Consider the following 13575-nt stretch of genomic DNA (forward strand, 5'->3'; position numbering starts at 1 on the left):
TATATTAAATTAATAAAAAAAAGGTCAATCAAGTTAATGCTTTACTTTCCTTTTCAGAATGAACAAAGCATTCCTGTATGAATCAATACAAATGTGGATGTGTAAAAGTGGCGATATTAAAAAAAAGTAGCCACATCCTCTTTCAATTCACTTTCAACAGCTGAGGCAGTAGGACATAGAAACTCTCTGATCCCTAAAATATTCTCAAATTACACCCTCCAATAGCCAGCACACACACAAAGATATTAAGACTGCGACCAAATAAGTACACCCCCAAAATTCACTTCTCTAAATAGCTCAGGAGTAAAATTTTAGCCTTTGTTGGCTTAGTTGGAACACTAAAACTCACCCCCAAGCTATCAGAGTTCAAGCTAGCATCATCATCTCTTACTGTACCCTTCTACTTTTGCATAACAACTCTAACAAAGCTATTAAAAAAAAAAAAACATGCCACACTGTGCTTACTCTGGGCTGTGACTGACCTCTACGATAATGCGTGTGCGCTCAAATAATCCAGCCTCTCTGCCAGCTGGAGTACAAATCGGATGGTTTCAATATGGGTCGACGTCTCATTACAGCCACCAGACAGGCTAATGGAACATATTCATGGGAGCTCTGGGCAAATCCCTTTATTGGGGCTGTATTGAAAGTAACACAGCGAACCCTAAGGTGTAGCTGTTTCAATTGTCCTGTGTACAACAGAACACACAGGCCTTCACTCACACATCCAGCGACACCAACAAATAAGCACACGACTCGTCTCTAAAAGGCATTCAACTGCAAGCAGAAGCAAGAGCGAATTGCCCCCGGGGCGCGACTTTTCAGCAGCACCAGTGACAAGCAGAACATGGTCTGCGGCGCACGAGCGGCAAGCTTTTGATGGTCCCGGCTTCTTTTAAAAACCCGCCAATAACGAGACGGCAAACAGTGGAGTGGAAAACGCTGCTTTGCGAAACACTGATAATGTGCCATAAAATCTACAAGCCTCCAGATTAAACAGCGCTCACCTTTCAGGCACGTTTAATCAAGTGGCACTATGCTGTCAGTCAGTATTTACTCTAAACAAGGTGTTTCTACCTTTGGCACGGCTGTAGTACAATGAAAGTTCAACTTCATTTCAGATTCCTATAAAAAACAAACAAAAAACAGCTTTCATATTTGAATCTTGAACTTAGATTACTCTGTGCTACTTGGCTGCTTCTGCCATTTTCTCCAAGCAATTTCTAAAAACCTGAATGCTTCAAAAAAAAAAAAAAAAAAACCCAACACTATCCTCACAACACTGCAATGCACTATTGAATGTATATATGCTGTGCATCATGTTTCAGAAACAATTCCATTATTTGATGGTTGTACATTCAGTGGAAAAGCAACCAGTACGTTATGTAAACAACTTGCTGTACGTCTTGAAAACGGAAATTTGTCTCTTTGTTTACGTCTTCCTTTTCTGCAATAAATGAAACGGATTTCATCTTACAAGCAAGTCTGGGGATGTTCCTCAACACCGTCTAGATTTCTTCCAATAAGCAACAAGTCAGACAATCTATGATAAGCTAAAATGGGCTCAATAATTTCTATTTGCATCATTTATTGTTTTTTTCTCTATTCGCTCTCTTTCTACTACAAACTGGATGACAAAAGTCTTCAGTCTGATCCTTTGGTCTCAACTAGCACTTTTTCTAAGGACAATTCTGTTCACAGAGACTTTAAATCCTTTTATTTGTTGTTTTCTTTAATTATTTTGGATATTTAAAATGTCTTCCAGTTCAAGTGTTCATTAAAATGAAAAGTTATTGATCTTTAAAGAGGGTGTTCTTGAATTATTATGCCATTACCACTAGTAGCCATTACTTGAAAATTGACTCAAAACAACAATATTGAAGTTTATCGCAATGTCTGGAATAATTTATTGTCCAGCAAAAATTTGTTATCATGACATCCCCACTCAAACCTGTATGTGTGAAAGGTATCAACAAATTTCATAAAATGGTGCTTTTGTATTTTGACAGGAAAACCGAAATTCCATGAGTTTGCTTATTTAACCTGGTGACAGTGACATATTACTTTCTCTTGTACACACATAAAAAAAAACTTTAACTCGGCAAATAATAATAACTTAATTATTTCATTGTGTACCAAACAAGACTCCAAAGACTGCCACACATTCACCAAGCTTCCTGACAGGGTGGGGTGTAAATTTGTATGATGCAAATTGTTGAAAATGGGAAATCACACAACACACACATACACGCCATCCTGGGTACCCCTCCTGTTCCTTCCCTACTGACGCCGAAGCCACTGGTACGATTTCCTGTCCCTTGTCTCCATCATCGAGTGCCGCTTCCTCTTCGCAGTCCAGGCTTGCCCAAAATTGGTACGTCTCTGGATTTTCTCAAGCCTCTCTCTCGAAATGGTTTGCCTCATTTATCCCAGACACACCAAACAGCTCAAAGCAGCCTGATCCTTAAAGTGACCTTCTGGCAGCATATCACTGCATTTTATTTTTTATTTTTTATTTAGGATTCCATTTAAAGCTCACTTTTCGAACTGAATCTTTCAGCAGAGCGAGCGCGCACCGGCTGGCAGGCGGCAGGTTCCCCTTGGGTGAAACCAATATACTAAAGAACCACAAAGAGCTATAAATACCCCCACTTGTCAGGATCTCTGACATCAAACGGCACCAGAGAACAGACTGCGACAGCGAAAATAAAACAACGCTGATTTGCTGGTTGAATTTGGAGTTCTGAGAGAATGGCAGCTGCTTGGCAGGAGAGCACAAAGCAAACATTCACTATAAAGCACTCGAGAAACGAGACAGATCTTGCCCACAGAGACAAACAGCCACAATAGAACCGATCACTTCAGCGTTGAGTAGAAGACAGATGCAGAGAGACAGAAGCATAGGAAACAGTAAATGGCCTCGAGCAGTGAGGAGTGGTACCACTCTCCTCCTGTTAGAGAGCTGCACAAAGCTCATTCTGTCTGTACAGTGGCCTACTTGTCAACCTCTTGACACTTTTGTGCACAAAGGCTGGACAGGGCTGGCGGGAAGGTTCAATACAACTGATGCATTACAAACAAGAACAAAAAGAAAAGCTGGCAGGTTGCTTTAAAACCTATTGTTTTATGTTTGTGGTGAAGTAAAGCAGGACAAAAAAAAAACTGTTGTGATTGAAGCTAATGGCTAAGTTTGGGTCTGAGTGGAGTCATAAATAAGGACTTACAGAGTTCATGCAGAGTCCTATTATTTAAAATAAAATACTTCACAAACAATATGTTGAAAAAGTTTTTCCCCACATTTCAATAAAAAAAATAATAATAATTTGTTGCACCAAAACGTAAAAATGACAGACGTGGTCCGAGTTGCGTAAAAATCAGCTGAAATGTTCATGAATAATAAGTTGTCACATTTTGTGATGTTCAAACTAAAGTCTTACATTTATTCATTTTCCACACAACTTTCGTACACGTGCAAGTAACTAGATACTTAAATGTGTTACAAGCCAAATCATCAATAAGTGATATCTAAGCAGCGAGTAAACAAGATGCCATGAGGTTAGCAATACAGCTAACTCCTGCAACGACTGTAGCTTAAAGGTCTCAAACTTTACTTCCTTGGATGTATCCATGGCAACCACGCCAATGAATGAACCAAATTGCTTCATAGGCAAACATGCTATTGATTTGATTAACTTAATAGGACGCCCATAACACATGACTACAAAAATATAACAAGACTTTTCTGCGTTTGCAAAGGTTTGTGCTGATGGTGAAAGAAAAATAATTTAATTGTATCACACGTTTAATCTATATTTAGAGTAATAAACAAATACACATTTATATTAATCTAAATGTACATTATTTTGTTCTCAAGTTAATATTTAGCCAGCATTCTTGAACATTTTAAAATCTGATCAAAGTAGAAAAATCCAAGAAGAAGTGGGTTGATGCACGCCGACACAATCTGTGTGCCTGCGAGTCACCATATCCTTTACAGTTCCGGCAGGATTAAAAGATATCAATCTAAGGATTCACAGTCACTGATGGAGCCAAAAAAACAAACAAAGGCATCTAAACATAGATCTACCTCGACAACAGCAGTGACTTGTTTGCAAGCGATGCCAGCTTCTCCTTTCATTCCTGATTTGGAGTGGCGTCGGAAACTGGTAGCAACTGTAAAGCTTCCCCTTCATTGTCCGCCGGCACCCTGCCACTTTAGGGTCTCAGCGAGTGGACAAGCTCAGCCCAGGCAAAGACACAAAAACAGTTTTACTGGTTCTCCATATTTTTCATTACAAAAAAGGAAAAAAAAAGCCAAAATCAAGAGTAATATTGCAGGCGATATAGTCAGCAAGAGAATAAACACAATTCATTGTTCAAAACAACTTAAAGTTAGCATTCGACAATCACATCAAACGTTGGAGGAAGTCATGAGTTCCTAATTTCTAAAATCAAATCTTAACAAGAAAACTACATTAAAAAGGCAAATTGAAATCTGCAAAAGTTCAAGCAAGCCAAGAACTTGAAAACAATGTCATCTAATACATCTAAACCTCAGTTATGTTTTAAGTAACCACTTTTTTTTTGCCGTTTACTTGCAGCATCCTGTATAAAAAATAATTTTAAAAAATTCTCTTAATCACCATTTGTTACCCAATGAATCGTTTAACCGAAAAAATAAAAATAAAAAAAGTCAGCTGCACTGATGTCAAGTCAAACAGAAAGAGTACCACATTTTGTATCACATTTTGATATTAGAAGTAATTTTTTCACTGCAGACGCATCCCTTGCTACAAATGATCAGCTAAAGGAATGCTACGTTATTGCATTTTAGGCAGTAAAATGTTTATTTTCTCATTTAAAAACGGGAACCGAATTGTTTATTTGCATTTTGAACACATTTCTAAATCCCATTGTATAAAAAGAAAATTCAAATGGAAAATCAGCAGAATGTGCCAAAATTTTAACAGACTGATTAGAAGTCAAAATAATTGATAGAATTAAAATTATTGTCTGTTGCAGAGCTAAACATAACAGCATGATGTCAAATTTCATTCTATTTGGCGTTATATCGAATTTTATTCCATCTTTGACTCAATAGTCAAAACAAACAGGAAACCATTTTCTTTAAAATTAAAGGCAACAAACGAATTAGTTCCCACCAAATGTTAAAAAGATCTATAGAGTACAGCCTGCTCTATGTAATAAATAGCGATATAAATATGAGTGAATCACAACGAAGAATCTACATGTCACTACAGAGACCTAATATCGCTAAAAATACAGAGCAAATTATTTTAGACGAATGATACACAAACTCATCCAAACACCAACTGCTGTGCAACTGTGTTTTCAAAACAAGGCATTAGGTCTCTCAGTCCTGTGTAATTACACAATAATGGACTCGACTCCCTTAATTTAGGAGCCTGTACGTGCTACCGGCTCACCAGGGTGGATCATTTCACACAGTGCGACTGGTTTAGCACCGGCTCATAACAAACATTAATAACCCGAGCGGCGCAAACCCCTACGTGTGGGTCAACAAACCTACTCGGCTACCATGGTGAAGCAAATCAACCACAGCCGTGTAAGCGATGCAATTTTATTACTATAATTTTTTTTTTTTTTTTAATTGCGCAACAGGATTAAGAAGATGGCATCCAGGCAACTGTGGCAAGTCGTCACCTGATGAGTCTGGGATTAGAGAGGCTGCTTGCGCTTCTGTCTACGAATGGTGGAGGCTAGAAGGTCAAGCGGCAGCCTCTGACGGAGGGCTGCGGGCCTGCAGAGCCGCCTCTTAAAGCTGGGTCCGCCCAAGGCTTCAGCAGCGCAAATGAGCACTTTCAATAAAGCCACATGACACAAAAAGCACAGCGAGGAATGTCCCCTGCACTTTATTCTGCCAGTTGAACCTATTTTACCAAAGTTAAAGAAATCTTCCAAACTGGTAAGAAGAGCTTTAAATAAAGACGTACACACCCCTAAGAGCCCCTTAAAGACAATTAAAACTAAGCAATTAAATCATAAAAACTGCTGCGACAACTTTATACAGTAAAACTTCTGTAGTCAGAACATAAGCAGAGGTCAAGTGAAACGAGCCTTTGATAATATTTTCAAGTGAAAGCCCTGCATTCTTATCATGTATATTGAAATACAAAAACTACTGAACAGCTTTTCATCTACTCAGCCGTTTCAGCTCAACATGTTTCAAAAGCACAATACAACTAGAGGTGCTTGATGAGTCACACGGCAACTGAAAATGATCATTTTTTTCCCAGGTTGACTGGCCTGATCTGGAATCAGCTCGTCGGAAACTTAAAAATCTGATATTTTTCTGATCAGTGAATGCACCATGTACATGCGTCCAAGCACAACAGCCATTGCAACGAAGAAGCAGAGAGATGTGCTTCTGAAACAGCAAGTATATTTTCTGCAACTTGTCTGCCTTCAGGCATTCAGAAAGCAAGAAAGAAAACAGGAAGTCTATATGGAATACAATTGTTTTTTTTTAATCTTTTATCAATTGGATCTATTTAAAAAAAAAAAAAAACTTTCTTAAAGAGAAACCAAAAGTTAATAAAATCAGTATCACAGAGTAAAGGTTTTCAAAAACCAGCATTTAAACACGAAATTCTGACAAGGCAGATCTACAATAATTTTCTGTGTGTGTTTCAGTTTCTTTACCTGCGTCCTCATCCACATTCTCCCGTAGAGAGGAGTCCGTGTCCTCGGAGGAACCCTGGCTCCTCCAGCTTATATTGCCCATGCAAGAATCCTTTATCCACTGAGCTTAGTCCTGGTGATGTTGATGGTCGCGCTTTCTGTGAGCTGAGGCTCGCCGATCAACCTCGCGTTTTTACAGCCATCCCTCAACGGGACTGCTGACTTTTAGTCATGAACTCACCAGTCCTTGTGACCGTCCTCACTTGACTCACCCATGTTGCATCGCGCTTCACAGTCAAGAGCCGCAAATAGACGTGACAGAAGTCGACGGGCACTGGGAAGCAGTTGATTGTTTCGAAAAAGCAAACCTCGAGAAGGGAAAAAGAAAAAAAATCTTGGTCCGAGTAAAGAAGGTGGCATCAGTGTCCATGAAGGGGAACCAACTCCCAGTGACATGCACTGGGGAAAGCCATGAAGAAGACAGCCGTCCACCTGTGGGAATAAGCAACCTCTCTGGCGACACACAGCTTCAAGCGAAGCATCCGGGCGATAAGAGTCTGGAAAACAGACGGAAGCCCGAGACATAAACCTGCAAAGAGAACTGGCATCAACTTACAAACGAGGCCCACCGAAAACGACCTTTACCGCAGCCTTCTGCTCCTCGGAAGAAGCTGGTAAAGACGCAGAAGACCAAAGGACTTGAAAACCTTCACGTTGCAAATGCCCGACTGCTTCCACTTCCCATCGATTGCCTCGGCCCCAGTCGTTACCAAACGTGCAATCAATCCATTTTCTTATCCCATTCCTTTAATCTTTCTCCACCCTCTTTCTTCTCATCCCTGAACCATATTTCCTCCTCCTTCTTTGCTTTCCCATACACAGAACACACGCACAAAAAAAAAAAAAAAGGAGAAAATCTAATTACAACACTGCTAAACCTATATGGGAGCAGCAGGCCTCTCTGTGGTGCAGGGAGGGCGAAGAGCTTGCTCCCATCAAACCTCAAAAATTGCAGTATGTCAAACCAGGACCCGTAGCCTGCCCTCTGTAACAGTGGGATCATTCACCAGCAATGTGGCCTGACCAAATTGTCCCAGGAAGCGTTTTGTAATCATAACTTCTTTAGCTCTGGTGACTAAGGCACGCAGGCCTCGCTATTTCTGTACATCACACAACAATATATTTGAGGCTTAAAGCATTCCAGTCACCACTTCAGAAGCACAAAGGCGTCCGAATAACTCGCACTTCGGCGTTAACTCTAGGAATGCTAGAGAGGAAACTCTTTGCATCGCAGCTAAACACACGGACACACACTCCCATTATTTGCGGGGAGGTTGAGTGGGGGTGGCAGGGAGTCTAAAATAGGAAACTGATGGATCAGTTCCGCTGCGGCCGGTTACCACCATCAACGGTCCAGTCAGAGAGGAGTCCACGGGCTAATTTTAAAACGCCGATACTCCCACAGCTTTGTTACCAATGCTGACGAGCCAAAACTTGTGTCATGATTTCTGACTCCGTGTCGAAAATGAAACATGGATTTCGCAATAGCCGGGGAGAAAATAAAAAGGAAACAGTAATGTAGACCTATCTCTTTTCTCTTCCAGCATTTAAACTTATGCTAACTCACCACCACCTCAACGCTCGCGTAGAAAACTACAAGTTCATGTCATCACATAAACAAGGTTCATTCAGGAAGGTCAGACAGGGACAATTCTGCACACAGAAATTTAAAAAGATGCATGAATTAGGCTTTTCCTGAACTCTGATTTATACTCTTTGTGCCAGTGGCTGTTGTGACAGATTAAGATTTATTTTCTAAGGCTTAAAACACACAAATTAGTAGGAGCACTGACCAATATTTTACACCTTGGGAAAAACGCTAGTTCATCACATGCCTTTGATTTAATAATAATAATTTTAAAAAAAAAGTGCAAATAGACAATTTGTTATAAACAAAATAAGAGCTTTTTGCTAATACAAATAAAAAAAAGAAGCACAACATCCTGGAATCAGAACAAGTTCTTTCTTTGCAGAACAATCCAAATCTCATTTTCTGCAAACCAGTTGTACCTAAAAATAGTTTCTGCAACAGCTTTATTATTTAATGGAGAAGATCTTCTGAGGCTTGTTGCAGCAAAGGTATTTTTGCAAGCAAGGCCATCTTTACCTGCTGGTGGGAAATTCATAATTACAAACAGCGGCAAACTCTGAAAGTGTTTCCAACTCCATAAAGATATTTACACATTTCTGCATTAAAGACGTATCTCACATTTAAACCAATACCGATTCCACACACCCATGAATGTCACAACAGTTGTGCGATGACAAGCAGCTAATCCCACCTACACCAAGGGAGTATTGTTGGGAAAAACAAGAATAAGGCACAGAGAGAAGCGAGTTGAGCAAATCATAAAGGATGCAGTATTGTTTACAAATCGTATATTTCAGGTTTACACCTGCCAAACACCAAATGCCGAGAGAGTTTTTAGTTTGATATATAAACGAAACTGAAATCAGAGAGAGAGGTTGGACAAATGGCGTCTAGACCATCCACCGCGGCTGCCAACAAGTGAACGAACCGAACTGGAAAAACACCACATTATTATATAACTGACAGCCTTAGGAGGAAGGTAATAAATCTCATTTATATTCTATTCCCAGCTCGTTCAAGTGGACTGAATGACTGAAATGGAGGTAAAAAAAAAAGCAGTTCAAACGAACTAAAAGACTGAATCCGTTTATGATTAACAAGTAATCTGAGCTGAAAATGGGCATATATATTTTTTTTTTTTGTCATTTTCATGTCTTCGGTGCTTTGCTCAGATGTTAAATTGTCTAACAAACAGACGGAAACAGAAACTCAAGTGAAGCTTCTGAGCTGGATCATGATATTTGTAGTCTCTATGAAAATGATAGAAACAACAGCCGTTATTAGCTCATCAGCTATTCGTTACGCGTAACTGTCACCCATGCACGCCGACACAAAACGTCCCAAACTTTTAAGTAGACGCTCAAAGAGAGCACAGCATGCCAAATGTGAACTGACAAAACTGCTGTAAATCTCTGCTCCTCTCCACCCGGTTCCTGCTCCCTCGAGGAAATCACAGAGCAGCGAGTTTGCAAGTCAGCTGCTCCAAGGGTTTTTGGGCAACACTCAAGACTCTGTATCTGTTTAAGGATTACAGTCCCGGGTGCCTAACCAGTGAGGTCATGTGGGTGCGTATGCAACAAAATAAATGCTACAGAGGATAATCAACCACTCACTTGGATGTTTTATTTATTTATTTACTTTGACGCAGCTGGATGTGACATCAAAATGGAGCGCCACACAGCAGGTTGCAAAGCCAACTCCAATAAACAGGTCACGAATCCGGGCGTTAACATCCCTGAAGAGGAAAAGCCGGCGATTTTGGGACACGGTTACCATGGCGAGAGGGGAGTATGTTTATGTAGCAAGTGAATCTGGCCATTACTCTCCTGTGAAAGTTTGGGGTCCATGTGTGCATTGCATTGATAAACTCGAGACAATCTGTGCACCATGGCAACCACTTGAGTAGTTATCCCATGCATCATGCGTCATTCTTCAGTCAATGGCTAAAAATCCATCTGCTCACAACTGGGAGCTTTACATACAATCAGAAAATGTTTAAAAGTGGAGATGCAATGAAAATCTTCAAGTGACCCGATTAAGGCGATTTTATATCCGATTGATCCCGGCTGATGATCGATCAGTGACAAAGTAAAAACACCAACTAAAGGTGCGAGAAACTTTTAGAAAGGAAAACTGTCAGGAAGGTGAAGGTATTCCAGCAAACCTCCTCCGTTTTACACGTATTTAAGAGTAATTTGAAATGGAACGGATCACGTTTAATTACGAAACACTGGTAGTTTTTATCGTTTGAAAGTTCACAGGTAAAGAGTTCATTAAATTTACTCCTGTGTTTTCCTAGATACTAGAGTGATTAAACTGTCAATTCTGCAGTCATTTTATTTATTTATTTTTGTTTTTGAGATATTGCTAAAATGTTATTTCTCAATTTATTTCTCAATTTAGCTGAATAATGCAGACTCTTTATATGGATAACATGTATGAAATGCATAGCATAGGTCCATACTACTTATTTTTTTTCCGAAATTAAAATCTTGTAAGCTGTGTATTTTTAAGTGTGTAAAAAAAAAGAGGAAACTTTGCAAACTTATGAAAGGACAAAAATGTGATATGCTGCAAAAATATTGTCTACGGTTTTACAGAGATTTTACTGCCTTATTTTTTTTAAAATGATGAAAAAAATGAACCGCTGCTCAAACTTTTGATTTTTTTTTTAGAAAGTCATTGTTTATTTCTGTGTTTTTTCTAAAAATGTTTTATTAAAACAGATCATTCTTTCTTTTTTTCCCCATCATGTCAGAAGAATACTGTTATGCTTTATCATCATTTACAGACTTTAAGAGGAAACGGGAATCGGAATCAGATGCAAATTATGTGTCGGACGGATTTGTGCCTTGACAACAGACCTACAAGTCACCCTATAAGTATAATTAGGAAAGCTTGGGAAAGCAGATGTGCGAGTCAGAATCTGCACTGCCTCTGACTTTTCATTTAGCTGTGACCATATGTAGTCATCTGTCCGCAAGACACGAAAGGAATCGGAAACTTTTACGCCTATGAGGAATGAGTGAGCCTGGCGGTGGATGATGACACTCCCTCCTCGCCTGCCGGTTAATGGGAGTCCCATTTACTGCAGGCGACACCGGGCAGGACTGTATATATATGAACAAGGCCAGGCAGGGAGACAGCTGCTGGGATGGGGATGCAAGTGTATCTGGCGGGTATAAAGTTTCCTTCCCAAAGGCATACATACCTAAGACGACCCCTGTTTGCACTCGCACTCCAGAGTGCAATGCAGTGCTTTATTTGCCTTTCGCCTGCATACAAAATGAGCCACGCAGGCAGACACAACAAGCGACCAAAACCATGAAAAAAAAAAAAAAAAAGAAAAAAAAATTGCCACATGCACATTGGTGAAAATCAGTTTAGCACAAATATACACAGGTCCTGGGCGTGAACTAACTCCAGGTGTCGACGCAGCTAACGTTAGCCTCAAAAAGCTAACATTTAGCTGCTGCTTCCAGCAACAAACCCACATTAAATGAGGATAAGCCGTGGGAGAACACATTTTAAATAACATATGCCGAGTTCCCAAAGGATTCCGAGACATTTCCTCATCCCACAAAAAACATCTGGGATTTGTTTCGAGCGGGTATGGACGTTTTCAAACAATAAACGATTATATTTATGTGACCGTAGAAAGGAGAGGGGGAAGAAGAAAAAAAAATCACAGGGAGACTGATAAAATGCCGGTGAAGTCCCATGCCAGATTAAGAACCACAGCATCTATATGTGATATTACTTCTGCCTTATTTTACACTGGCATGCTAAATCAGCTAACACCAGCGAGCAGGATAGAGAGTGACGCTTTATTTTCAATTGGATAGCCGAGAAAAGAGCAATCCATGAGGCCCAATTAAACCACCATTTACACTGGACACATTCATGCAGTGTTATCCGGGAGCCTGAAGATTTACCCATACACATCCCGCGTTTAAATCCATCCACAGCTCCCCTTTATAAGGAATCCCGTTATTACAGTATCCCGAGGTGGGAGTAGTTCGCTTTGAGTCTAGCCTGGGCAGGACTTACCTTGCTTGCTCTCTATTTTTCTCGACATTTTCGTAGCCAGCAGCAGCGGCAGCTGTGATCCCCGCTCTCAGTTCAACAAAAACGGTAGCTGCAGACGAGCCTCGCCGCGCGAGTCCTCCGATTATTCCCTCATTTTCGATGTCCCACCGTGTCCAGGAGATGATTCCGTTGGGGTTAATGCGCTGTATTTACAGGCCAGACACATTGGTACGGTCAAAAACGGTCTCCGTCCGTCTCCGGGTAATTTTCACTGGATACACACACACACGCGCGCACAACACACGTTAATGCCCTGATCCCAGACTCGGGCAGGGAAAAAGAAGAAGAAAAAAAAAAAAAATCCGATCTGGCGTAACAGCGCCCCCTGCTGGTAGGAATTGGACACGTCAGTTTGACATCAAGGCGATGGGCGTGTTGTAACTTCATTTCAAAGAGTTTCAAACCAATCCTCACTAGTTTTTTTTTTGTTTTTAAACAAAAATACACGTGGTGATTATGGAATAACTTTATGCATTGAAAATTTATTTGAACTTATTCAATTTTTATTTTACAGTTGCCGCATGTGACATCCCTCTTATTAACTATGCTATTATGTGCAACTAATTCATTTTGTGAGGTTCTGTGACCATTAAGTCAAAAACAAATAAATTGGTTCTGCATGTTTGAAGGATGTACTTCAATTGTGTTTAATTTTTATTGTGTCAATCACACAGTTAGCTGTTGACAACAGCTATGTCACTACAGTGTGGGAGCCAAGGAACTTTGTCATCCATCTGTCCATTTGTAAGCAGTTTTTCCATTTTTATTTAGAAAAGATCAGAGGAGGGAGCTGCACATTAAAAAGCTTAGCAGCATAGGATTCCCTGACAATATTTTGACTAACATTTCTACCACTCTGATTTCTGCTAGTATTTTCTTGATAAATAAAAGTGCTGGTCTCACCAGTGAGGTCTGAACGATCAGAACACTTGTTAATCATAAGAAAAATATTTTATTCCGAACTCTTACGTTTGGAACTTCAAACGAGTCAGTCAGTGTTTCTGATGAGATAGTCTCCTTTTTGTATTTGTAACTTCTCTAAACAGACTGTAATTAATTGAATTAGTAAAGACACCAGCTGCTCCTAGCAAAACACCACAATCCTGCTCAACGTTTTAATATTTTAGTTGTTCATCTTTTTTAACTTGAAAAACAGAAGTGAAGGTCAATAT

At 39.9% G+C, this 13575-nt stretch overlaps 1 protein-coding gene across 9 annotated transcripts in view; it reads right to left on the minus strand.

Annotated features, from left to right (window-relative positions):
• Nucleotides 1-12690, minus strand: part of rapgef1b (Rap guanine nucleotide exchange factor (GEF) 1b) — a 53387-nt gene extending 40697 nt beyond the window's left edge. For 8 of the 9 annotated variants that reach the window (XM_015043624.1, XM_015043632.1, XM_015043626.1 and 5 more), the window contains exon 1: nucleotides 4088-4208. In XM_015043624.1, coding sequence (XP_014899110.1) covers nucleotides 4088-4193 — 106 coding nt within the window. In that variant the 5' untranslated portion in view covers nucleotides 4194-4208. Of the gene's footprint in view, nucleotides 1-4087; nucleotides 4209-12364 lie in introns of those variants that run through there. The other variant, XM_015043627.1, reaches the window with a different exon arrangement.
• Between the last annotated feature and the right edge of the window lie 885 nt (nucleotides 12691-13575).

Source organism: Poecilia latipinna, unplaced genomic scaffold (genome assembly GCF_001443285.1).
Source record: "Poecilia latipinna isolate Pla-1442-1.1 unplaced genomic scaffold, P_latipinna-1.0 Scaffold642, whole genome shotgun sequence".
NCBI classification, from domain to species: domain Eukaryota; kingdom Metazoa; phylum Chordata; class Actinopteri; order Cyprinodontiformes; family Poeciliidae; genus Poecilia; species Poecilia latipinna.